Here is a 22954-nt window from a genome sequence, read left to right on the forward strand (position 1 = left end):
GTCCGTCCGTCCGTCTGCGCACTCAAGTCAGCGGTGTCGAGTGGCGTGGCGACTTGGACTAACGCGGCGTCTCCAGCGACTTAAGATGCGCGCGCGAAGAGGTGGCAGCGCTTTGCCCATTGCCGCCGTAATCGCCTTCATGCTGCTCTGCGGACAGGAGGCGGCGGCGTCCGAGCCGGCGCGGCGGCGCCTGGCGGACTCGTCGGACAGCTACAACTTCATGTTCTACTTCGTGATCGGCGCCATGATGCTCACGTGCCTCATCTACAACATCTTCTTCAAGCACAAGATGGAGGCCAACTTCCTGCGGCAGCAGGCGCTGCCCGAGACCATGCTGCGGCAGGACGTGATCGCCAGCGACCAGGACATGAACAACCTCTGGGACTGCGACGTCTGCGGCTTCAAGAGCTACGACGCGCACACGACCTGCATGCTCTGCGGCACGGACCGCGCCTTCAAGCTGCTGGACAAGAAGGACGACGCCAACTCCGCGGAACTCGGCGGCATCGCGCCGTCCTCGGCCTCCTCCAGCGCCAAGTACGTGCTGTATATGGAGGACAAGGAGAACCCGCTCTCCCGCAGCGCCGTGAACAGCAGAGCGACGCCCCCGAGGCCCGGCAGGTCCAAGTCCGGAGCCAAGATCAATAGGGAGTTCTTCAAGCGCAAGCTCAGCGCGCTCAACCTGCGGCAGCAGTCGGCGCGCCGACGTCACGAGTGGTCGCGCGAAAGGAACGACGACGGGGAGCTCATCTGGGTGCGCAAGAAGCACTACATGGACCGCAAGGTGCTCAAGAGTCTGCGCACGCTCGACGGCCTGCGTAGTCAGTCGTCGACATCGTTGCGCGACTCCATTTTATCTACAGGAAGTGTGAATTCGGTGGGGATTGTGTCGAGAATTGTGGTGTCGCCTAAGAATCCGACGGGCAGGTTGTCGCTGGAGACAGCGGAGGGAGCGCTGGCGACACGCTGCTCGGACAGCTCGGAGTTCTCGCAGGACGAATTGGAACAGGTCGGGTCGCTGCCTTTTCAGCAGAAGCACGCGTGGTTCGTGCAGCACACAGCGGCGATGGAGGTGCCGTGGGAGTACGGACACTTGCTGCTCGAGATCGAACGTGACAACCTCCTGCACAACTCGTGCGAGCAATTGTTGTGGGCGACGCCGGATCAGCTACACCAGTCGCTCAGAATCAAGTTTGCGAATGAACCCGGTGTGGACGCAGGTGGACTGGTGCGCGAGTGGTTCACGCTTATGACGAAGGAGGTGTTCGATGACACGACAGGACTATTTTACAGGAGCGGCAACGGGGACGGCCTTATGATCAACCCTGCATCGGCGGAAGCTAGCGTGGATCATTTGATGGTACGATTTATTGGGCTGTTGCTACGGAGAGGATATCGCTTACTTACTTGTTGGTTGTGTTTTGTTATTTTGTGATCAGTATTATCAAGCCATTGGTCGTTTCATCGGCAGAGCGCTCTTCGAAGGCATTTTGATCGATGCACACTTGGCGCTCCCAGTATGCAAACACATTCTTGGTATTCCTATTACGTTTTCGGACCTGGAGTTCGTGGATAACGATCTGTACAAGAATCTGAAGTGGTTGCGAGACAACACGGGTGTGGAGTCACTTGCCCTGGACTTCACTGTCAATGTTGACCAGACGTCCAAGGTCGTGGACTTGGTACCGAATGGGTCCAATATCCCCGTCACGGAAGAAAACAAGATGGAGTACATTAACCTGCGCTTCAGGTGGATCGTGGCAACCAGCATATCGCAGCAGCTTGGCTCACTGATGCAAGGCCTCTTTTCTATTATTCCCAAAGAACTGCTCTCTGTCTTCGATCACCAGGAGCTGGAACTCTTGATCTGTGGCATCCCGGACATCGACGTGCTGGACTGGAGAACTCACACTATTTATGTGGGAGAGCGCGATGAGCGCGCCATCACCTGGTTCTGGAATATTGTGAATGAATTCACCAACGAGCAGAAGGCACGCCTGCTGCAGTTCACGACTGGCTCGGCTCGGGTGCCTGTACAAGGGTTCAAGGCGCTGACCATGAACGACGGGCGCATCTGTCCGTTCGCGATCCAGTGCGTCAGCGTAGACGAGTGTCTGTATCCGCGAGCGCACACCTGTTTCAACCGGTAAGTTTGGTCTAGTTAGAGATCGTAGCTATCGACGAACAGCTCTCTGACGTGTGTTTCTGCCTATTTCAGCATCGACCTGCCCCGGTACGAGGCCGAGAAGGACCTGCGCATCGCATTATCCCTCGTGATTCAAATGGAAGTAACAGGTTTCACGATCGAGTAAAAGCTGGTAGAAGGTGTGGTGTGTATTTACTGAAGGAGCAGAAGCAGAGCGTGTCGTGAGAAGTAATCGAACCAGCAGCGATGAGCTCGCTTCTTATTCTCACCGATTGATTTGCCACGGATCCTGCCCCTCCCCTATATTTGCATTTGCACAGGGACGCCTTGTGTATCATTCCTTCACCGTCAACCAAGAGATCGAGCAAGGTTCCCGCGAAGATGGCTCACCGTGCGGCGCAAACGTGGGCCACGTTACGTGGCAGCCCCAGAAGTACCTCAAGTTCGAGCGAGTCCGACTGCGGCTGGCGCTGGAGCTGCTCGAGCGCGTGCCAGCCTTAGCTGCGGAGTGCGAAGATGCAGTGGAGATCATGGATCTTGGCGCTGGGACGGGAAACATGGCCCCCTCCTTCTTCAGGCGCTGGCAAGAGGTGCACGTGACATTTGTGGACTCGTCAGCCTCAATGCTGGAGCGCGCGAAGCAGGAGCACAGCACCAATGGGGAAGTGAAGAGTGAGCAGTGTACGTACATTCAAGCCGACTTCGAGAGCTTCCATCCGGACAAACCTGTCGACTTGATCTTTTCCAATGCAGCGCTCCACTGGGTGAGCTCTGATCGCTACAAGCAGCTCATGCCTCGGCTGTTCTCGTTCCTGAAGCCTGGAGGAACGATTGCGTTCCAAATGCCGGATAGCCGTCTGCAACCAAGCCACCAACTGATGGCCGAAGCGGCAAAGCAAGTGGGTCTTTGGGATCGTGTCGCTGATGTGCGCTGGGTCACGTGTGAGCGTGACCCGAGCTTCTACTATGAGCTGTTCAAGAGCATTGACAAGGACGTGGAGCTGGACATGTGGGCGACGGTGTATACTCAAGTGCTCGAGGGCGACAATCCTGTGGCCGACTTCACAAGCTCCACGGGACTTCGTCCATTCATGGAGGCTTTGGGAGATCCGTCCTCCGCAGCCTCGAACTTCGAGGGAAAATACCGCGAGCTGATCGCTGCTGCGTACCCCAAGCAAAGCGACGGACGCACGATCTTCAATTTCAAGCGCTTTTTCGTCGTAGCTACAAAGTCATCGTAGTCGCTAGATCTCCCTCCTACCACTGGAAAACCACGCTGCAAGTGCTAGCTGCATGTTGATAAACCCGAAGAACTGTTATTCCAGTGGCATTGCGCGTTGCTTCTGGTGTTATCAATATGAAAGGAGCCACAAAGCTGCAGCGAAGCCCAGTACGACTTGGGATGCTCCACAGCTAGACCTCGCAGTGTTTTCGAGGCTGGGCGTGCACACCACCACTGGTTTGTTCGTGTCGGGGTCCGCAACGTTGTCTTTAAAGGGGGATCCGGGGTACGGCGCTCGATAGTAGACCAGCTTTTGATCCTGCGAGTACGAGATAGAGAGCCCTGGTCAGCAACTACAAACACCACCAGCAGCGCAACCCATAGCGGACGTACAATCCAAGTGGTGCTGATTTCGGCCGAGCGAGCGTTCACATACTTGGGGTCCCCACACCGCCACAGATCACTCGAGTACTGGCAGGACGTCATGAAGTTCTCGCACACGCTGCGGCACATGAGCAGACTGCGTCCTTCCGAGTCGCAGCGCGGGAAGTTGAGCCAGCAGAAGTAGTTGCGGAAGGCGTTCTCGCAGTCCGGGTTGTCCGTGAACCGCGGCGTAATGGAGCGAGGTCCGCCCCACTCGTCCGTGTCGTCGTCTGCCATCGTGGTGTTGGTCTCGTAGATCTTGCGCTGGATCACGAGCTTGTTGAACATTTGCTCCACGAACCGGTCCTTGGTGAGCGCCGAGTGGTTGTACCACAGCGCCTGGTACCGCGGCAGACACGCCGTGTAGGGCACGACGGCCTTGCAGAACGGTAACAGCAGGTCGAAGTCCATCGGCTCCGTGCACACGCCCGTGTCGGCGCCATCCAGCATGCACGCATCGACGGTCGACAGCACACCCAAGAGCGCCCAAAGCAGCGGGATCCATGTCATCTTCCTACACGTCGTTTCGCGATTTTGCGCGGTGTATACTAATGTGTATAGGACCAACACTCTAAGTTGAAGTTGGATGTCCACCAGCGTCCACTAAGTGTCCATTTTGTTATTTTTACGTCCGTAAAAACTCCCATTCCGATTTTTTACGAACGGACACGACGCTAGATGAGACTTGTGTGTGCGTACTGTCGACCTAGCCAACTGCCTGCCTGACTGTAGATAGCGAGCGACATGGGACCGAAGAAGGGCAAAGGCAAGAAAGAGAAGAAGGGCAAGGGCGGGGCTGCCGGCAAGAAAGGATCCGCCGATGTGAATGACGCCGAGCGCGAGATCGAGGCGGAGCGCTTGGAGCTGGTCAAGCAGGCCAAGGCGCTGCTGGAGCTCACGCGCAAGGAGGAGCAGGCGTTCAACGAGTTCCAGCAGCAGCGAGAGAAGATCAACTACTTCTGGATCGTGGAGAAGAAGAACTTTGAGGACCGCAAGGCGGAGCTGCGCAATAAAGAACGAGAACGACAGGACTTGGAGGAGAAGCACCAGGTCGAAATCAAGGTGCGTACGCGACGCTTTGCCTCAAAAGTGCCATAGAGAAAACATTCCGCTAATATTTATTTTACTGAAACAGGTCTACAAGCAGCGGGTCAAGCATTTGTTGTACGAGCATCAGAACGAGATCACGAAGTTGAAGAAAGGTGCAACTTTATTGCTAACCTGTGAACGAAGATGCAGTAAATTGACGTATTGAGTGCCGGTTTGTTTAGAGATGGAGCAGACGCTGAAGCTGTCTCAAGACGACTATCGGGGCAATGAGCGTGAGCTGAAGACGGATAAACGACGGCTAAAGTTCGACTTGAAGGAGATCGAGCTTTCGCACCAGGACTATCTCAAGTCTCTGAAGCAGGAACAAGATCGGCGTATCACCGTCTTGCGGCAAGAGTTTGAGCGTCATGCAAAGGAGCTCCAGCAGAAATATGAGCGGAAGCGCAAGGCTTTTCGCGACGATCTCGAAGCACGTCGTAAGCAGGATACGCAGAAGATCGAGGAGCGCAAAAATTTACACATCGCGCAGCTTATGACCGCCCACGAGAAGGCTTTCGGTGAGATCAAGAACTACTACAACGACATCACACACAACAATCTGGACCTGATCAAGTCTCTCAAGGAGGAGGTGAGCGAGATGAAGAAGAAGGAGGCACAGGACGAGAAGCTCATGTTTGAGATTTCCCAAGAGAACAAGCGCATGTCGGAGCCTTTGAAGCGCGCTCTACTAGATGTCGAGAAGCTCCGGAAGAACATCCGTGTGTATCAAGAAGAAAAGGTGGAGTTACGAACCGCGAAAGCTCAGCTTCTTGTTCTGGAGCAGGAGTACGCTACACTCTCGTGGGAGTTCGAAGTGCTCCAGCAGCGTGCAGCACAAGTGGCTCGCGAATTGGAGGAGCTCACGACGGAATTCCATAGTAGCATTTACGACGTCCAGCAGAAGACCGGTCTGAAGAACTTGCTCCTTGAGAAGAAGATGGGGGCGTTGACGTTGCAGCTTGAGCAAAAGGATGCCGAACTGAACGAGGTGCTGCTCCACGCCAAGCTGGATCCTGCGATAGTAGATCGCGTAAAGGGACGGCTCGAGGACATTATGGCCAACAAGGCTGAAGATCTGCGTGAGCTTGAGGCGGAAATGACTCACGTTACAAAGCTACAGCAAGATCTTGCAACGGCCATGCAGCTCAAGATGAGCGAGTATGGCCTCCCACTGGACGAACTGGGCTTCATGCCTCAGACTCGACCTGCGGTTGATGCCCGCGTCGCTGCATCCAAGAGCAACAACAGCAACAACTTTACCTTTAGCGACAATGAGGCTCCTTCGGCTAGTGACTCGATCAAGGAGGCCCACCTGGCTAGGAAACGAGCAGCAGCTAGCCACGTCGTCAACCTGGCCAAGTCGCCCACCTCTTTCGGCCACGACGCAGCCAAAGTCCAGTAGGATACACGCTTGGTGTTGGTTTGTTGTACTTCGACATCAATATATCAACCAGCATTTCCTTGATTCAAGTAGAGCTGCTGCTTTTCCAACTAGACACAGCGCCCCGCACTTTCGGCCGGGCTATACATCGATTACAAGGTGACCAATATCACCCGAAGCTTGCCATGTACTCGCTTGAAAAACGAATTCGCCAGCATTTCTGAGGTTGAGACCTCCTTGTATCTTGCCCTGAAACACTGTCTTCCTTCAGCTCGAGCTAACTTAATCGTGTGGGGAGAACCAGGAAGCATAACTTCGCCACTCGTTCATCTAAATAGTCCAGCTTGATCGCCATATCCCGTTCAAACCTGGCAAGTTGCGCGTTGAGCTGTTGAACCGTGTTCGCCGTGGCTTGCAGTGACGCTGTGGCAACTCCAACGTTCTGTTCACTTCCCTCCGCTCCGATATCGTGTATGTACTGGTTCTCCTCCATCGCCGCTGCAGTCGTAGCTGCAGCTGACGTCAGCGTCGTGACTGAATTCAGATTCTCCCCATCAGCATTCAAGTGACTCAACGCGTGACTCACCGAGTTGGTAAAGTAATTCCCCGCTGGCGGAGTCACCGGTCCCGCACCGTTATTCGCCGTGAAAACCACCGCCTCGGACGCTGGAGTCGAGTGAGTCGGGCGCGTCATCTCCATCGCAGGCACGAACTGCTCGGGCAGCTGCATGAGCTCCTCCTCCGTCAGCGCCTTGATGCCGTGGGCCTTCTTGAAGTGCCGCAGCCACGTGGTGATGGCCTTGACCGCCATGTGCGAGTCGTGGTCCGCCGAGTACTGCACGAAGAGGTCCGTGGTCTTGGCGGACAGGCTCTCGGCCGTGACGTCGCGCCCGAGGCGGCGCTGGCGGATGATCCAGCGGTAGAGCTCCTGCTCCACGCCCGGGTGGTACTCGGACGTGGCCTTGAGCGTCTTGCGCTTGAGCGTCGACATGTGCTTGGCGTCCAGGCAGAAGGCCACGATGCGCTCCTTGTTCTTCTTGATGTCCGACACCTGCTGGCGGCTGATGCCAAAGTCCCGCGCGATGGCCATGGGCTGCTCGCCGGCCTCGAGGCGCTGCAGCACCTGCTGCTTGTCGTGGATCGACAGCACCACGCGCTTGCGCTTCGTCGTCGAGGCCCGCGGCGTGTGCGTGTGTGGAAGTGTGTGCGGCGTCAGGTCGCTGTCTAGAGGCAGAGGCTGCTCCGTCGTGATGACATCCACCGCCGTCGGCAGACTCCCGGCGTCCACGGCGTCGGAGTCGCTACTCATCGAGATGGCTACACTTAACTATACGCGCTGGCTTTTCCGGACTTTTGCGGACTGACAATTTTCAAATGAAAATCGTGTTTAATGTGGACCACATGGAACTTGCATACAAAGAGCAAGTGAACGAGATACACTGCACAAAAGCGAGCCCATGAGCAGCAGCAACGCGAGCGGTCGCAATGGCGCGCGATGGAGCACGGCGTCTCCGAGTGCGTCCGCGCTCCCTGCCAACAACAGCAGTGCGTGCATGTAGACAATAGACAGACAACCTATAGATGCTATTGACGCTGTAGCTGCAGTCTCGCAGGACTTGCTGCTGCTCGAGAAGAAGCGCAAGGCCAAGCGCGAGGCGGTCCAGGACCTGAACAACGGTGGGAACCGGCGGCGTCTCAGCCGCAATACCTGCAGATGCAATGCGGTCGTGATCGGCGGGCTAAACGATGCTTTCTTTTCCCCGTGCAGCGCTGCTGGAGGAGACGCTCACGAGGCTGCGCAGCAAGGCGCAGCAGCTCCAGAACGACAAGTGGATGTACCAGGACGTCCAGCTCTGACGTTATAGCTGCGATTCAATGCAAGATCTCTACAGGTATCATACCGACCGAGTGTTTCAAGCTCTTGTTTTCTTGTAGTTTAACGTGACTAAATCAGAGGAGGAGCGAGTGCCGCTACCAGCGACGCACAGCGAGCAGACAACTCGACCTTTCGTATCCAGCTACCAAGTGGCTGGAAGCCTCGCCATGTCCAATCTCCTGTCCGTGGCCGCTGCAGTTAGATCCTCGCGCTCTCCTTCCGTTAATGAACCAGGCTACTGGTGCTTTAAGCCCGCTTCTTCATCTCCTCGAACAGCGTCGCACCCAGACGAGCGGGCGATCGCGTGACAGCGACGCCAGCGGCCTCCAGAGCGGCGAACTTGCCGGCAGCCGTACCCTTGCCGCCCGAAACAATGGCGCCAGCGTGGCCCATACGGCGTCCGGGGGGAGCCGTCGTGCCGGCGATGAAGCTCACCACGGGTTTGTTGGGGTCGCCGTGGGCCATGAGCCACTCGGCCGCCTCCTCCTCGGCGGATCCGCCGATCTCGCCCACCATGATGATGCCCTCGGTCTCGGGGTCGTTGGTGAAGCGCTCGAGGCAGTCGATGAAGTTGGTGCCGTTGAACGGGTCGCCGCCAATGCCGATGACCGTGGACTGGCCGAGGCCCAGGGCCGTGGTCTGGGCCACAGCCTCGTAGGTCAGGGTGCCCGAGCGGGACACGATGCCGATCTTGCCCTTCTGGTGGATGTAGCCGGGCATGATGCCCATCTTGCACTCACCGGGCTTGATGATGCCGGGGCAGTTGGGGCCAATGAGGCGCGTCTTGTTCTGGTTGCGCAGGTGCCACTTGACCTTGACCATGTCCTGCTGCGGGATGCCCTCCGTGATGGCCACGACGAGGGGGATCTCGGCCTCGATGGCCTCGATGATGGACGCGGCGCAGAACGGCGGCGGCACGTAGATGACGGAGGCGTCGGCGCCCGTCTCCTGCTTGGCCTCGGCCACCGTGTTGAACACGGGCAGGCCCAGGTGCGTGGAGCCGCCCTTCTTGGGGGTCACGCCGCCCACCATGTTGGTGCCGTACTCGATGGCCTGCTGCGAGTGGAACGTGCCCTGTGCGCGTGCGTTGCATAGTCAAAAAGGCAAATTAAACACCGCCGGAATCAGTGTCGGATACGGGATCTTGCTCGGAATGGGATCTTTTGCCGTACCTGCTTGCCGGTGAAGCCCTGGCAGATGACCTTGGTGTCCTTGTTGATCCACACCTTGGCGGACGCAGACATGCTGCGCGAGGCCTGGGCGGCCATCGTCTTGACGGGCGTGCGGGCGAACATGGCGATCGGGTGCGAGCGAACGAGCGAAGCTGAGCTGGCGGGGAGCGAGTCCGAATTGCGAGTGGGGGGGTCTGCGCTGAGGCGCAGCTCCACCCGACGTTGGCCGCAGATACGTTAAGTACGAGGGACGGTTTTCACCTGGATTATCTCCGTTTAACACCACTCGGTTACTTTACTACTTGTAGTTATGAAGGTTATAAACTGTAGAGTTATCTGTACATCGAATCAGAGCCAACACGCAGAATATATCTGAGAGGTCATAGGTTATTGTAGGAGTAAAGTTTATGCGTGCTGTAACTTGAACTTTGCTGCGATTGGCCAAGTTTTGGTCTCATAAAAGGCCGGTGGCGTACCCTTGTGTTGCGCTTCAAGCAACTTCAGACTGAAACTTCAAACTTCAGTTTTGCTTCATCTTGTTCGTGTACTTGTTTACTGCTGCTGGGCGCCTTCTACTGCTCGCTATTGACACTTTCTTGGGCGCTGCGCAGCGACTACCTTGCTCAATTGACCGACCGACCGACCGACCGACTAGTAGTGGCTGTTGCGGATGACGCGCTCCGAGCTGTTCTGGATCTTGACCACCTCGTTCGGGATCTCGTGCCGCAGCCACAGGCGCAGGAGCCGCTCGCGCCGCTCCTCGTTGAGGTAGAGCGGGCGGCCCTTGCTGAGCTCGCGGTTGCGCTCGCCGAACTCCTCGCCGTACTCGTCCACGTAGAGGCTGCCCACGTAAGCCGCCAGCTTCCAGTAGACCAGCAGCACCGCGCCCTCCAGCACCAGCAGGAACACGCCGCTGCCTCGCCCGCACTTCTTGGCGTGCACGGTGCACGCGCCCGGGTTGGCCTCGTCCGGGTAGCCGCCCTTGTCCAGGTGGATCGACGGGCACGTGTTGGCGGCGCAGAGCAGCATCCCGCAGAGCAGACACACCGCCGGACGCGCCGGGAACTGGTGACACGCGTGGCACTTGCGCTTCGCCAGCTCCGAGTAGAACTTGACGTACGCGCGGGGCAGCGAGCGGAGGTACCGCGTGCGGTTGGCGCCCGACGAGTACACGGAGATGGTCGAGTGCATCGTGTGCAGGTCCCGGCTCAACAAGGACGGCAGCACCAACTTCTCGGCGCGGTCGACGTTCGCAGTCGTGAGCCACTGCTGGAGAATGGCGTGCGGGTCGTTCATCTCCTCGTACGCAGCCTTGAAGCGGTGCACCCAGCCGGACACGAGCTGGGTCAGCGCTGTCTGCTCTCTGCTGTTGTTGCCCGCTGCCTCGTTGAACTGCAAGGCGTCCAGCTTCACGAACCCGACAGCGAGGACGTCTTCTTGCGTAATAAATATCGGCTTCGAAGCCGCGGTGGTGCCAGCACGATGGTGCGACGTTGCTCGAGCCGTCAGCGACTGCAGCATGAAGGTCGCCACCTTCGCGATGGGTACAACCTCGCACGCGACAATGTTGAGAAGCTGGCGCTTGTCCGCAATTGGCCCCGCCTGGAACGCTCCGTCACAGTTGGTCACAAGCGCATTCAGTAGCAGCTCCAACTGGGTCCCCACCGCGTCCTCACGGTCGGTATCGACATCGCCGGTAGCGTCAACGCTTTCGCCGGAAAAGCAGGCAACAAACACAGCAACGTTTTCTTCCGAGAACGCCAGGTCGTCCGCCATCGCATTGGTGAACTCCTCTTTCCTCGTAATCGCGTACCACAGCAGCGTTTGGATGAGGCGTGCGAGCACAACAAGCCGAGCGATAAACACCGCGTCCTCCTCACTCCTCGCCAACAGCAGGCCCTTCATCAAGACACTGCCCAAATGACTGAGCAAGAGCGGTTTTTGAGGCCATCGAACTTTGCCCCATTGGCTCTGCTTCCGTGTCTGCGTCTGCGTGCTCGGGTGCTCGCTCTCCAGCACGATAGTTCCATCGGGAAGAATGTCCGACCCGCCGTAGAAGAGCAAGTGGAGGATTTTCGCGTACAAATCAGTCGGAGACACCGAAGAGTTCGAAGTGACGCGCGAGCTCACGTGCTTCAGCATCAGCGGCAGGAAGCGCATCGCCTCCAGAAAGAGATGTTCGCGCAACTGATCCGTGTCATGCGTGTCGAGGAATGAGCACAGCAACGTGTGGAACAAAGCGTTGCAGCCAGAGGTGGTATAGCGTTCAGGCTGAGACTTCTGCATCGCGCCACACGCCACCTTGTGAACAGCCATACACAGCGATGCCAAGCCATCCTCTAGCCACTTGTTTAGCTGCTGCGTTTCGCCCGGGTCTTCGTCACTCGAAGCTCCAACTTCAGGCTTTTGCTCCAGAAGCATCGCGCTTGCTTCCTCGCTGCTATCAGTTGAGTCGTTGACGTCAGAGCCTGCGGCTGCGTGTTCCCTCCCGACAGCATGTTCCAGCCAGCGAACCATCTCTAATTGTGTTACGATAGCCATGGGTCTCTCACTCGAGCCGTCGATAGATATTCTGCGCTCTATGGACGGGAGGGACGTGTTGACTTCGTCCGTTGTTGTGGGGATCAGCACGTTGGAGATTGACTTGCACAGAGGGCACAAGAACTCCTTCTTGGTAACATCAACGGCATTGAGAGCGTGACGGTGGTGTCCACCCGTAATTGCCCTCTGGAACTGAGACGTATGGTACGATTCCCAGCACTTGTGGTGCACCGAGTGACCGCAAAGACGCACGTGAACTGGGATATCCTCTCCGACGTGCATTTCGTCCATTGGAGTGCTCAGATACTGTCCATGCGAACCGCCATTCAGTCGAGAAAGCACAGGCGAACACTGCGCAAAGCCAACGTAGCACATGAAGCTGTTTTCCGAGTCTACCGAGTGGCACATGGCGCATTCCACCAAAGGCGCGTCATCGGTCATGGATCCTTCACTTCCATCCATTTCGACGTCGCTGTCATCGCCGGCAGCGTCAGATCCGCTATGTGCTTGCTTCTCCCGTTCACCTTCACCAACAGCTTCGTCTTCACCTGCAGCGGCATGCTCGGTTTCGTTCGCCATCGCCTTTATCTGCTCAGCGAACGCTGCTTGGCGCTGCTGCATCTGCCGTATCGCGCGCATCTGTGCCTCTTTTCGCCTCTGTGCCAAGGCTAGCTTGCGCGCAGCTTCATCACGTGACTCCTGCTCGGTCACTTGGTGTTGCTCCACGACACTCTTGCACTCGGGACTGATACGAGATAACCGATGCAGCAGCCAGTCAATGCCTCGACCAATCTCATGCTTCTGGTCGCCATCCAACTTCGTCATGCTGGCACTTCCACCGTGGCTGGACCACGGGTTCAGCTTCAACAGCAAATGCAGGATGGCGCAACGCGGCTCCGCGTCTGCATACAAACTGGGTTGCGCCTGCGGGATCCACTCGATAAAACTGTCAGCTATCCGAGACGCTCGTTCAAGCTCGAAGTGCTCTGCATCCGTCGCTGGAACCATCGTCTGGAAGTATCGCACATCTTCCACCACATACAACTGGAGCGTGAACAAGTGCACCGCTCGCGACAAAACACTCAGGCTACTGTGAGCGTCGGTCGTTGCACGCCACAGGGACTCGTATACCAATCTTCGCACGTCCTCGTGCAAAATCGAAATCCGGGACAGCCTGAAGCCTAGCGGGCACGGCAAAAACATGTTCACCATGGGGTAATCTAGCCATGTCGAGTGCGTATTGTTCGGGCTTCCATCCACTTGCTCTTGCTCTCGCTTCTTGGACGAGCGAAGGCGATGCTGGAACCAGTTTTCATGGGCCGATTCGTGCTGCTTGCGCGTCAAGTGCACAAACGTCGGGTTGTACTCGGCGTACAGCTCTGGCTTCAACCGATACTGGAATTTACCTCCGCCAGCCGCGGATGAGTCTCCTCCAGCTCCAGATGATCCTGCTTCGACACACACCTCCTTCAGAATTTGGTCGAGAATGGGACCACCCGAGAAATTGACTGGAAACAGGTTTTCCCGACTCAAGAAAAACTCGTTCGCGATCTTCGATAGGTCGCTGTGGGCGCACGGTCCAACGCATAGACGCTGAACGATTTCACGGCGTAGGTATGGAATCAAGCTGCGCATTGCGTCGCCATCAACAACCTTTGGCGGTAGTTCAGATGCGAGTTGCGATAGCAGCGCCAAACATTCAGTAACCATGAGCTCCGCTTCCTTCGCGTCGGAGCTCTGGGCCGCTTCATACCATTCCTCCACATCGAAGAGCTCCATGATTGATGCCATGACCCAATCCACACCCACCAACTGGAAACTAAACTGGAGCAGCAGCAAATCGAGATCACGGAAGCGAGCGCAGAACGGAGGCTCACCGTAGTTCATGCTGTGGTTAATCACCGACATTCCATTCCGCACCCACAAGCCCGAGTGAACCTGGGCATCCCACACGATTGCCTGCAGCACAGGCTCAATCAGGTGAACACGATGCCAAAAGCCAATAGGACTATCAGCATCGTGAATCCAAACCGACTCATCGTCTTCCAATACTCTGCTCTGAAGCATGGACAGGAAAATATCTAAGCCGTTCGCGGAGTCACTCAACGCACGGATCAGCTGCGAGAGCGTACGTTGGAGCGGGAAATGACATGACACAGCACTTTCAATCTGGTCCGCGCGAAGCGTGTCTCCGACCTGGTAGTCGGGAGGGGGGAAATACTTGCCAGCTGATGCCAGCCAAAAGTGAAATGCCTCAAGTATAGGTTTTGCGAGCTTTGCGATCAAATGCCGAGATGCCTCCGGCGAGCGCGTGGCATCAGGTCCCCCCGCAGTCTTGAAGGCATTTGATACAACCCACGAAGATACGTCCGATGTCGTCGACACGAATTCCACAGTAACAACCCAGCCGCGCGACTCCATCTCCACGTGATCTCCAAAGCGCCGAACTTCAGAGCATGCACCTTGAATGTACGCTAGATAAAGCAAAAAACGCGCCAAGCGAGAACCCCCTTTGTCCAGCACAAAGCTCTCCGAAATGCCTTCAATTTGCAAGACATACCGCAAATCCAGTAAGCCCGACATATAGCGGCGGCAAACAAATACCGGCGACGTGACATCAAGCTCAAAGCGTCCCGTGAGTTCTGTTTCAGGGGGCAGGCTCAAAAACGGCGACATCTCCCTTTGATGCCTAATGTGATAGCCTGCACGCTCAGCTTCCAGTACCAGTGCGCTCACATCGACGTCTCGTAAAGTAGACCCTTGCGAGCGCTGGATCCCCATAGCAAAAACGTCCCACACGTCCAGCTCCTGGCTGCGATCTGGGTGCAGCACGTGCACCATGCTGTTCCATGTATCCTCGAACGCAATGTCCACGAAATCGGTTTTCTTCTTCTTGCGCAGAGTTTCGAGAACTGAGTTGACCAGCACTTCGAGAAGATCATACTCGGCAACCAACTTTTTCACGAATGTAGCTCGGTTGAAGAATTGAACGCTGAAGGCTAATATTGTAGCGGTCGAGCTTCCAACGCCTGCAGCGAACTCTCGGTACAGCTGGCGGTAGGATGACGTGAATGAGATTGCGAACGCTTGCTTGAAAAGTGGGTCGGCCAGGAGAGCCATTAGCAGGCTGTGGAGAGCATCGCTTTCGGTCTTAGGCAGGAATGAGTCAGCCATAATGACGGCTCGGAGCATCGGATAGTCGTCAGCTTCATCCACCTCCATGCTGTTCTCGCTGTGCTCTAAGCTCTCTACTGCACACATCTGTGGATACAGCAAATCACCAAGTTAGACTTTACGGTGTCCAGTGCGTGTAGTTACTTTTTTCCAAGCTGCCATCGTACCTTTTCACAAATCAGGCGACAAAGGCCGTCTGAAAGGTTTGCCAGCGACGCAAGCCATTGGAGCAATGAGTTAATCAAAGGGACCCTCGCTTTATATTCGCACGATACAATTGAAGTCACAATTCCATGCTTCTGCAACGACGCTGCGAGCTCCAGAACATCTTCACGCGACGCCTTCGCTCGCACCGTACTCTGCTTCTGCGACGACGTCTCACCGACAATTTTCAGCATTTGATACTGAGCACAAAGCACGCAAACCACAACAACGAAATATCAGACAACCCGTCATCAAACTGACCGCATCACGCAGCACAGCACGTACAGCAATAGCGGGGTGCGCCTTATTCAGCGCCGTCGCGAACTCCTGCGACGTCTGCAGCTCGTTGTAGTGCACAATAACAGAGTATCTTCTCTCGGGCGGTTCGCTCCCCAGTTTATCCCGCACCACCTCCAAGTCGTCTTCGTTAATCACCGAGCCGAACCTGGCCTCCTTCACCGAGTTCAGCACGAGCTTCATCACTTCCCCAATGCACTCACGCGAGTTCACAAGCAGATCCGGCGGCAGAAAACTCAATGGGTCTGCGTCTTGAGCTCCCTACAGCAAAAAATCAATAAAAAAATAAGTTTACCTTCCCAAATTAAAAAAAATCATATCAAAATTAATTCCGCACCTTGTGTCGCGTACAGAACCCCTCGGGCGCCCACGCCTCCGTGTCTCCACAGTCGCAGCAGCCTCCGCTGTGGGTGTAGTAGAAGAACACCTCGTGGTCCTCGTGGTCGCTGGAGATGAAGCAGTCGTTGCACATCACGCACGTCTCGTCCACCTGCAACGGCACAACAGCATCAACGAAGAAAGGAGTGAGAGGAACATCCTAATGAGCCTCAGATACCCCCAGCCTCCCGTCTCATCCTGCAGGACCCTGTACCTGGCACACTTTGCAGTTCCACGCGATGTCTCCGGGCTTGAACTCGTACGCGCACATGCGCTTGGGCAGTTTCTCGAGCGCCTGGCGGCTCTCGGCGTCCAGCACGCACGTCTGCAGCTCCTGCAGCAGGCGGCGCTCCTCTCCCTCGTGCTCCTTCTCGCCCCAGCACGCGCTGGCCTGCATCTCATCCAGCAGCGCGCGCACCCGGGCCTGGGGCCCGCTCAGCGGCGCGCGATCCGGCGCCGCGTCCTGCGCCGTCGCGTCCTGCTCGTGGCTGAGGCGCCGCGCCGTGGCTGCGCGCTGGTCGATGACGCCCCGCGCGCGCGCGAACAGATCCATCGCTGTCCTGTGTCCTGCGCTCCCCCTTCCCCCGAGCGCTGCAGTATCGTGCGGTCGACTCGACTCGGCGAGGAATTTTTCAGGACTGACTTTGTGTGGGCTTCACTATGTCAACTACAGTACACATCCTAGGTTTCATGTGGTGCACATAGCGTAAGCAGATGGTGTGGTGTACATGGTTTGACGGTTGACACATGGCTACATTTGCGTCACCCAGGCTGAAGTTGAAGTTGTTGGATAGGCGCACCTTGTAGCTTGTGTCTCTGTATCTGGGCTGTCTTACTACTGTATATCTACTACTTCTTGGCGTGCGCGGCCGCGTCCTTCTCGAGGTGGCGGTTGCGCATGGCCAGCTCGTCGTTGCTCTGCGTGAGCTGCGCCACCTTCATCTTGCTCTCGATGAGCTCGCCCTGGAAGTAGTCGAGCTCCTGCTCGAGCGCCACCACCTTGGAGCTGAGCTCAGCCGACAGCGTCTCGGTCTGCTGCACCTGCTCCTGCAGCCGCGTCAGTAGCTCCTCGCGCGCCATGATCTCGCTGCTCAGGCGCTCGTCGTGGTCCACCGACATGCGGCGGTGGGTCTCCGTCGTCTCCTGCAGCTGCAGTTCGCGCTCGAGCGACTCGCTCTCGATCTGCGTCTTCGATGCGCGCAGAGCCTCCAGCTCCTCGCGTAGAGCTTCTGCCTCGCGCTTGACCTCGTCTACCTGCGCCTGCAGCTCGGCCGCCTTCTCGTCGCCGTTGGCCTCGGACTGCGCCAAGCAGAACTCGAGCTCCTCCACGCGGGCCTGCAGCCGCTCGTTCTCCGTCTTGACGTCTTCCCAGAGCCGCTCGAGCGCCTGATGCTTCGTCGTCGCCTCCTCGAGCGCGGCTGCGCTAGCGGTCAGTTGGTTGTCCCGCAGGCTTTCGAGTTCCTGCTGCGTCTCCTGCAGCTGGGTCGACACGTCGCGGACCTGCTGCTGCAGCGTGCCGACCGTCGCCTCCGTTGCAACGGCGTTCTCCTCCGCGCGTTCGCGCGCTTGATCCGCCTCTTCCAGCTTCGTCGACAGCGTTTGGCTCTTGGTCTCGAGCTGCTCGAGGGCGTTCTGCACCTTGACGATCTCTTCTTGCGCGTTGGCACTGGCGATCTCGGCCTCGCGCAGCTGGGCCAGCAGTCGAGCCTTCTCCTCCTCCATCGCGGTCATAGCGCCGTCAAACTTGAGCAGTTGACGCTCCAGGCGCTTGTTGTCGCTCAGAGCGGTCTCCAACGCCTGCGCTTGAGCTTCAGCCTCCCCAGCTTCGGTGTCACCGATCTCGTTGCGCACGGACTCAGCGCGTTGCAGCGCAGCCGTAGAGAGCTGCAGCTCCTCGTCCTTCTGCTCGATGGCAGCTCGCAGCTCCCGTAACTGAGCCTCGAGCTCGGTGTTAGAAGAAGTCAGCTCCTGAATGGTAGCGTTAAGCTGCTCGGCTTCGGTGCGCTGCGTCGCTAGAAGTTGTTTGAGCGCGCTCACCTCCGCAACCAGATGAGGCTCCTCAGCATCCACGTACTCGTTCGCAGAAGAAGCCTCGGAGACATCGTCCTTGACGGACTCTTTGGGTTTACTACCACCCTCTTCCTTGTTGTCTTCCTCCTCGTTCTCTACATCAGCAATCGTGTACATGCCACTGGCAGCTGGAGGACCGTCCGCGCTCTTTTGGGCCGTTTGACAAGCCTCGTGCTCGAGTTTCAAGGCGTCAAACTGCTCCTTCAACGTCATGTAGACGAGGAAGTCCACCTGCATGACGCCATCTTCCGCCTCGGAGCTTGACTCGCCAATTCCCGCTGCCATTCGAGTGAGCCGCTCGATCTCTCGGTCCTTTTGCTCGATTGCAGCTTCGAGCTTGACGTTAGCCACTTCACTCTCTCGTAGCTGAGCTTCCAGGTTCTGCAGAGCCTTCACAAGTTCGTCACGAGCATTGTCAGCCGCTGCAACGGCCTCGTCCGATGCTGCTGGATGTCCAGCAGTGCGAATAGCGTCAGCTTTTCCTTCGCCAAGGCCGACATGCTCAGGGATGGGCGTGTCGATGTTGCGGCGGCAGTTTGAGGCCAACGAGGACGCGCGACTGTTGTTCGTGTACGCCGACATCTCCGAACCCATTTCGCTCGTGCTGTCCTCGACGTAAGACCTCTCGTGGCCCACGCCATCGCGTCCGCGGTTCACCCGAGAGCTTACAACAGTGATCGACATGCAAGCTCGAGGATCATCCGTGCACTTGGTCGTGTTCAAGCGTACGCTCTCCTTACCCGAGTCTTTCGAGACGGGAACAAGCTCCGCCAAGTCAAACTCGAATACCGCGAGGGTTCTCCCGTGCTCGCCGACGGTGTTGATGTGGATCTGGAAGCGCTTGGCCTGGAAGAGCCCCGACTTGGCCATGTAGAGCGTGCTGGAGAACGCCACCATGTCACCCCAGACAACTTCGCCTGTGTCTCCGCTCCTCGACTGTGACGACTGAATCGCCCTGGACCCGTTCAACCGTCTTAATGAGCCATCGTCACCGGGGTCAGCAGGATGGTAGACTGCGGGCTTGGTCGGAATCTTCTTCTTCCGGCCCATTATGACAGCCACCAGCTCGGTGTCATGCTTGACGGCCAAGTTGGCGTTCAAGCGGTGCACCACGAGCTGCACTTTGAAGCCCACGGGGGCCTTGTTGGACCGCTGAGCGATCTGCACGAGGCGACTCATGATTCGAGGAACTCAACGGAGTCGCTCTCCCTCCAGTCAACTGGGGGGTGGGCTTCGGTTTGCCGACGTCAATCCCAAATGGGAAGTCCGAGCGCTCGGGAGTGGAGAAGTTTTCGGCGGGGACGATGCACCGACGTCCCGGAATAGAGGGAATGGCCAAAGCACGCCACGGGTGACAAGCTGTCGGTTGTCCTCAGAAATGGTTGGCACTATTTTTGCGGGTGGATTGCAGGAAGTACCAGCGTTTCAATGGGGGGTGATGGATAATCAGTGTTTTTCCTTTAGTTTATGCTGGTGGGCTGTATGGTTAAGCTGCTGCTACGACGAAGGGGGTAAATTGGTGGGGGAGAACGCGTTGGTCCTTAGTATGCCATACGCTTCTTGCGCTCTATCGCGTCGTAGGTGTTGGACCAAATGTTCTTGATCGTCTCGTAGTCATCGCTCGCGAACTTGGCAGCCACGAAGCGCAGCGATGGCACCGTCAGCGAGAAGTAGTGCAGATTGCCTGTAAATGTGCGAGTCAGTAGGCTTTCGGTTGTTGCTACAAGCTGAAGTATACGCACCGTAGCCTTTGTAGATCTTGCACTTGATCGGCGAGATTTTGTGGTCTCGGCACAGGCGGAACGACTGGATCTGGGTATGAACGCCACGTTTCTCGTATAGAGCGATCACGCACTGGTATCGCAGCAGCAAGCACAGAGTTAGTTCACTTCTCGTCAAACTGTGCATGCTGTTACAGCAAATCCAACCTCATGGTAGGCCGCTCGAGACACGAAGAGCTGTAGTACGTCCATTTTGGAGCCTCCAAAAGCAAAGTACTTGGTTGTCCAGGTCGCGTTGCCCGACGTCAGATTGCCAACGCTAAATGTGCCATCTACAGTAGAAAAGTTCACAACGTTAGAACAAGAGTCAAACCTCACAAACTGGAACTGTGGGGAGAAATACGTACTGGAAATCCTCGTGAGGATTGTGCCTTGAGTCGTGTCCTTCGTTTGAGGCCCACGCTTGAAACGCATACGCAGTGGTCGTGGTGCAGCCTTGATCATGTCCAGTATGGCGATATACGACTCGTTCTCGACGCTCTTCCGGTTGATAGCCACCACGGTGCTGCCAATGCTTACCCCGACGCGGTCAGCGGCGCCATTTTCCACCACGAGCTTCACCACCGCCGTCTCTTTGCGTTGGTTAGCCTCGTTCCAGACGTCGACACGCTCCATGAGGACCCCAAGCTTGCGACCGCTCTCGAAGCGAACGTCGTATTCGTCCTTTTCGCACTCCTCGGGGATTTCCCCATGCTGCGTCGCCTCTGAGGGGGGATTCGACGACCGACGCTCATTGCCACTACCCCTTCTACTCGAGGTCGTCTCGAAGTCATCTAGGTTAGCAAAATTCGAGCTCATAAAGGCGTCGTTACCTTCGAGGAAGTACGGGGTATTGTCTTCGCTGGCAGTACTCGCGTTGGCCGTCACGTCTCTCAACGAGATCCTGGATTGAAGCGGCTTGGCGGAAGCTGCAGCGAAGCCCTCGGTAGAGAAGCCCAGTTGCGAACGCTGCTCTTCTTGGGTCGGGCGTCTGCCTCCAAAGGATGACATTCGGTCGTTTCCACCGGACGACTGGGTCGTCGACGTGTTCGCGTCTTCGGGGAAGTCGAACGGTGTCCGCGGCGTGGACCCCTTCGGGCTGAAAGGGTCGAAGTCGACGATAGTAGACTTCAGATCACGGGTTTGGTGCGATGGCGCAGGTGCTAGCGTTGGCTCGGGAGCGCGGATACCAGCGAAGTTGGGCGACGTGGCGAACGGATCCGCAGGCTTCATGACGTTCTTGATGTTGTCGTACATGATCGGCTCGCCGCCGTAGGTCGGCATCGGCATGAGCTTGGTGGGGGCATTGCTGACATTCTGCTGATACTGGGGCTGCATCATCATGACCGGGGCGGGGGCGGGCATTTGCTGCTGCTGGTACGGGTTGTACGTTGCGAACTGCTGGCCTCCACCACCCAAGCCTCCAAAGGCCGAAGGACCTTGCTGGGTCATGAAGTTGGCGCCATTCGGGTACATCGGCTGCATCGGTTGCTGCTGCTGCTGAGGCATCATCATGCTGTTTCCACCGGCCATCGGGTTCACACTCGCGAAATTGTCGAAAGGGTTGGCCATCGGTGGATACGCCGGTCTAGGAGCCGTGGAGAAGTTTGATGATGAGGCACCGCTTTGCGAGGACGATCCAGGCTTCTGCATGGGGTCTAGCATTGCAAACGGGTCGCTCATGTTGGTGCGGTGGGGAAAAGTCTGCTAGAACCGGACGCTTGCACAGCTGCGAGAAAGCAGGAAATGACCGCGCACCTTCGAGGTTCTTGGTGGGCACTAACTACAACATCGCAGAAACCGCTTTCGTATATATAGCGGAGGTCGTGGGACGGCGTGAATGGTGCAGCATTTCACGCGCGCAACGGACTCAAGACGCAGAATTAGCGCTGGAATTCGCGGCAAAACGGACGCGCGTTGAAGCGTGGACGTTGAGAGATGCGAATCCTGCAGCCCAAAGCGCAGGAGTAATCCAAAGAGTGATTGATGAATGATAAATTTATTCAACGTAGGTTGAGTTTCGAGGTGTGCAGGTTAGATAATGTGCAGACCTGGTTGTAATCCGCATCTTACCAGAAGATGTCGTTCGAGGTCGAGGCCGGGTTTGCAGGAGGGTTGGTTGGGGCTGCGGCGAAGATATCGTCGACCGGAGCCAGTGACGCACTGCCCGCTACGAAGTCGTCGACGGTAGTAGGCTCGCTAGTCACCGACGTTGGGGCAGAATCTCCTCCTGCAACACTCTTCAGTGAGATCTTGGCCGTGTGGCCTGTGCCAGCGAAAGCTCCGGCGTTGAACCCGAGGTTCTTGCGCGCGGCCTCCTGAGTCGGTCGCTTTCCGTGTGCAAGTCGGCTTGCAAGAGCGCTGGACTTGCTGCCCGAAGAAGGCGCGGTCGATTGAGCGACAGGGGGAGCACCACCACCACCACCTAAGAAGCTGAAGTCGACATCAGAAGCAGGGGCTTGTGGAGCACCAAAGGGATTGGCGACAGGCTCGGGGGTTCGCACAGGTTCCATGGACGGGTTGCTGTTCACCTTGGCGCCACCACTATCTCCGATACCCTCCAAGAAGTCCATGGACGCATCGTCCACAACGGGTTTCTTCTCTAGCAGCTTCTTGATGTTGTCGTACATGACTGGGGCTTGCTGAGGCGGCTGCTGGCCGAACGGATTCATCGGCTGCATCATTCCGGGACCCATGCCCATTCCCATTCCTGGGGCACCGGGGAATTGTCCAGGCATCATTCCACCGGGAGGAGGCATGCCGCCCATGTTCATATTCATGTTCATGTTCATGCCGCCACCGTTGAACGCTGGGGGAGGGGCCATCCCCATGCTCATGTTGCCATGAGGGGGCATGCCCATTCCGACGTTTATCGGCGCCACGGGAGCTGGTGGAACCCCCACCGGAGCGTGGTGAGGCTCGCTGAGAGCTTTCTCGGCCGGAGTCTTGGTCGACGCGATCGGGTTGAGGAAATCGAACGGGTCACTCATGTTGCTGCGCGTTGGTTGCACTGGTGCTACAAGGCCGGCGAATTGGATAGTGAGGGAGGCGGAGGCAGCTCCTTCAAGCCAAACAGCTTCGCTCCTTCCTCTCTAGGAAGCTCTATCAATAGTGTGATAAGCTTCGGGGCTCAAAGCTGAGGCCTTCACGTCTTAGCTCCTAAAAATGGTGAGCGCTACTGAGACCTCACTACTGTGTAGGGAGTCTGGGCGCAACGGATA

General features: G+C 57.1%; 9 protein-coding genes across 9 annotated transcripts; 2 read left to right on the forward strand and 7 right to left on the reverse strand.

The window, feature by feature from the left end:
* Window positions 1–139: 139 nt before the first annotated feature.
* On the forward strand, window positions 140–2312 carry PHYSODRAFT_491598 (hypothetical protein; the record flags this gene model as incomplete). Its single annotated transcript, XM_009525812.1, has 3 exons — window positions 140–1360; window positions 1440–2146; window positions 2219–2312. The coding sequence occupies 3 exons, from the start codon at window positions 140–142 to the stop codon at window positions 2310–2312; spliced, it is 2022 nt and encodes a 673-aa protein (XP_009524107.1).
* Window positions 2313–2562: 250 nt separating this feature from the next.
* PHYSODRAFT_495614 (hypothetical protein) lies at window positions 2563–3387 on the forward strand (the record flags this gene model as incomplete). The annotated part of the gene is made up of 1 exon (XM_009525813.1): window positions 2563–3387. A coding segment is annotated over one exon (825 nt), but the record flags the coding sequence as incomplete, so codon positions are not given.
* A 111-nt stretch (window positions 3388–3498) lies between these two features.
* On the reverse strand, window positions 3499–4276 carry PHYSODRAFT_557466 (hypothetical protein; the record flags this gene model as incomplete). The annotated part of the gene is made up of 2 exons (XM_009525814.1): window positions 3762–4276; window positions 3499–3687 (listed from the first exon to the last, which is right to left on the reverse strand). Exons 1-2 carry the CDS (start codon window positions 4239–4241, stop codon window positions 3499–3501), a joined length of 669 nt encoding a protein of 222 aa, XP_009524109.1. The 5' UTR covers window positions 4242–4276.
* A 2262-nt stretch (window positions 4277–6538) lies between these two features.
* PHYSODRAFT_491233 (hypothetical protein) lies at window positions 6539–7570 on the reverse strand (the record flags this gene model as incomplete). The annotated part of the gene is made up of 1 exon (XM_009525815.1): window positions 6539–7570. One exon carries the CDS (start codon window positions 7568–7570, stop codon window positions 6539–6541), a length of 1032 nt encoding a protein of 343 aa, XP_009524110.1.
* A 598-nt stretch (window positions 7571–8168) lies between these two features.
* PHYSODRAFT_557468 (hypothetical protein) lies at window positions 8169–9438 on the reverse strand. Its single transcript, XM_009525816.1, has 2 exons — window positions 9310–9438; window positions 8169–9211 (listed from the first exon to the last, which is right to left on the reverse strand). Exons 1-2 carry the CDS (start codon window positions 9430–9432, stop codon window positions 8384–8386), a joined length of 951 nt encoding a protein of 316 aa, XP_009524111.1. The 5' UTR covers window positions 9433–9438; the 3' UTR covers window positions 8169–8383.
* Window positions 9439–9960: 522 nt separating this feature from the next.
* On the reverse strand, window positions 9961–16456 carry PHYSODRAFT_495013 (hypothetical protein; the record flags this gene model as incomplete). The annotated part of the gene is made up of 7 exons (XM_009525817.1): window positions 9961–10668; window positions 10723–11854; window positions 11906–15111; window positions 15192–15428; window positions 15514–15786; window positions 15863–16015; window positions 16118–16456. The coding sequence occupies 7 exons, from the start codon at window positions 16454–16456 to the stop codon at window positions 9961–9963; spliced, it is 6048 nt and encodes a 2015-aa protein (XP_009524112.1).
* A 296-nt stretch (window positions 16457–16752) lies between these two features.
* On the reverse strand, window positions 16753–19152 carry PHYSODRAFT_256307 (hypothetical protein; the record flags this gene model as incomplete). The annotated part of the gene is made up of 1 exon (XM_009525818.1): window positions 16753–19152. One exon carries the CDS (start codon window positions 19150–19152, stop codon window positions 16753–16755), a length of 2400 nt encoding a protein of 799 aa, XP_009524113.1.
* A 362-nt stretch (window positions 19153–19514) lies between these two features.
* PHYSODRAFT_313603 (hypothetical protein) lies at window positions 19515–21416 on the reverse strand (the record flags this gene model as incomplete). The annotated part of the gene is made up of 4 exons (XM_009525819.1): window positions 19515–19657; window positions 19716–19827; window positions 19902–20026; window positions 20102–21416. The coding sequence occupies 4 exons, from the start codon at window positions 21414–21416 to the stop codon at window positions 19515–19517; spliced, it is 1695 nt and encodes a 564-aa protein (XP_009524114.1).
* A 386-nt stretch (window positions 21417–21802) lies between these two features.
* Window positions 21803–22723, reverse strand: PHYSODRAFT_489741 (hypothetical protein; the record flags this gene model as incomplete). The annotated part of the gene is made up of 1 exon (XM_009525820.1): window positions 21803–22723. The coding sequence occupies one exon, from the start codon at window positions 22721–22723 to the stop codon at window positions 21803–21805; it is 921 nt and encodes a 306-aa protein (XP_009524115.1).
* Window positions 22724–22954: the final 231 nt, after the last annotated feature.

The sequence above is a fragment of the Phytophthora sojae genome (assembly GCF_000149755.1).
Source record: "Phytophthora sojae unplaced genomic scaffold PHYSOscaffold_3, whole genome shotgun sequence".
NCBI classification, from domain to species: domain Eukaryota; phylum Oomycota; class Peronosporomycetes; order Peronosporales; family Peronosporaceae; genus Phytophthora; species Phytophthora sojae.

Bases quoted from the DNA above. Each gene is read 5' to 3' on its own strand.
- PHYSODRAFT_557468 (XM_009525816.1), bottom strand. From the start codon at position 9,432: ATGTTCGCCCGCACGCCCGTCAAGACGATGGCCGCCCAGGCCTCGCGC. The intron at 9,212-9,309 runs GTACGGCAAAAG...GCACGCGCACAG, and splicing joins AGGGCTTCACCGGCAAGCAG to GGCACGTTCCACTCGCAGCA.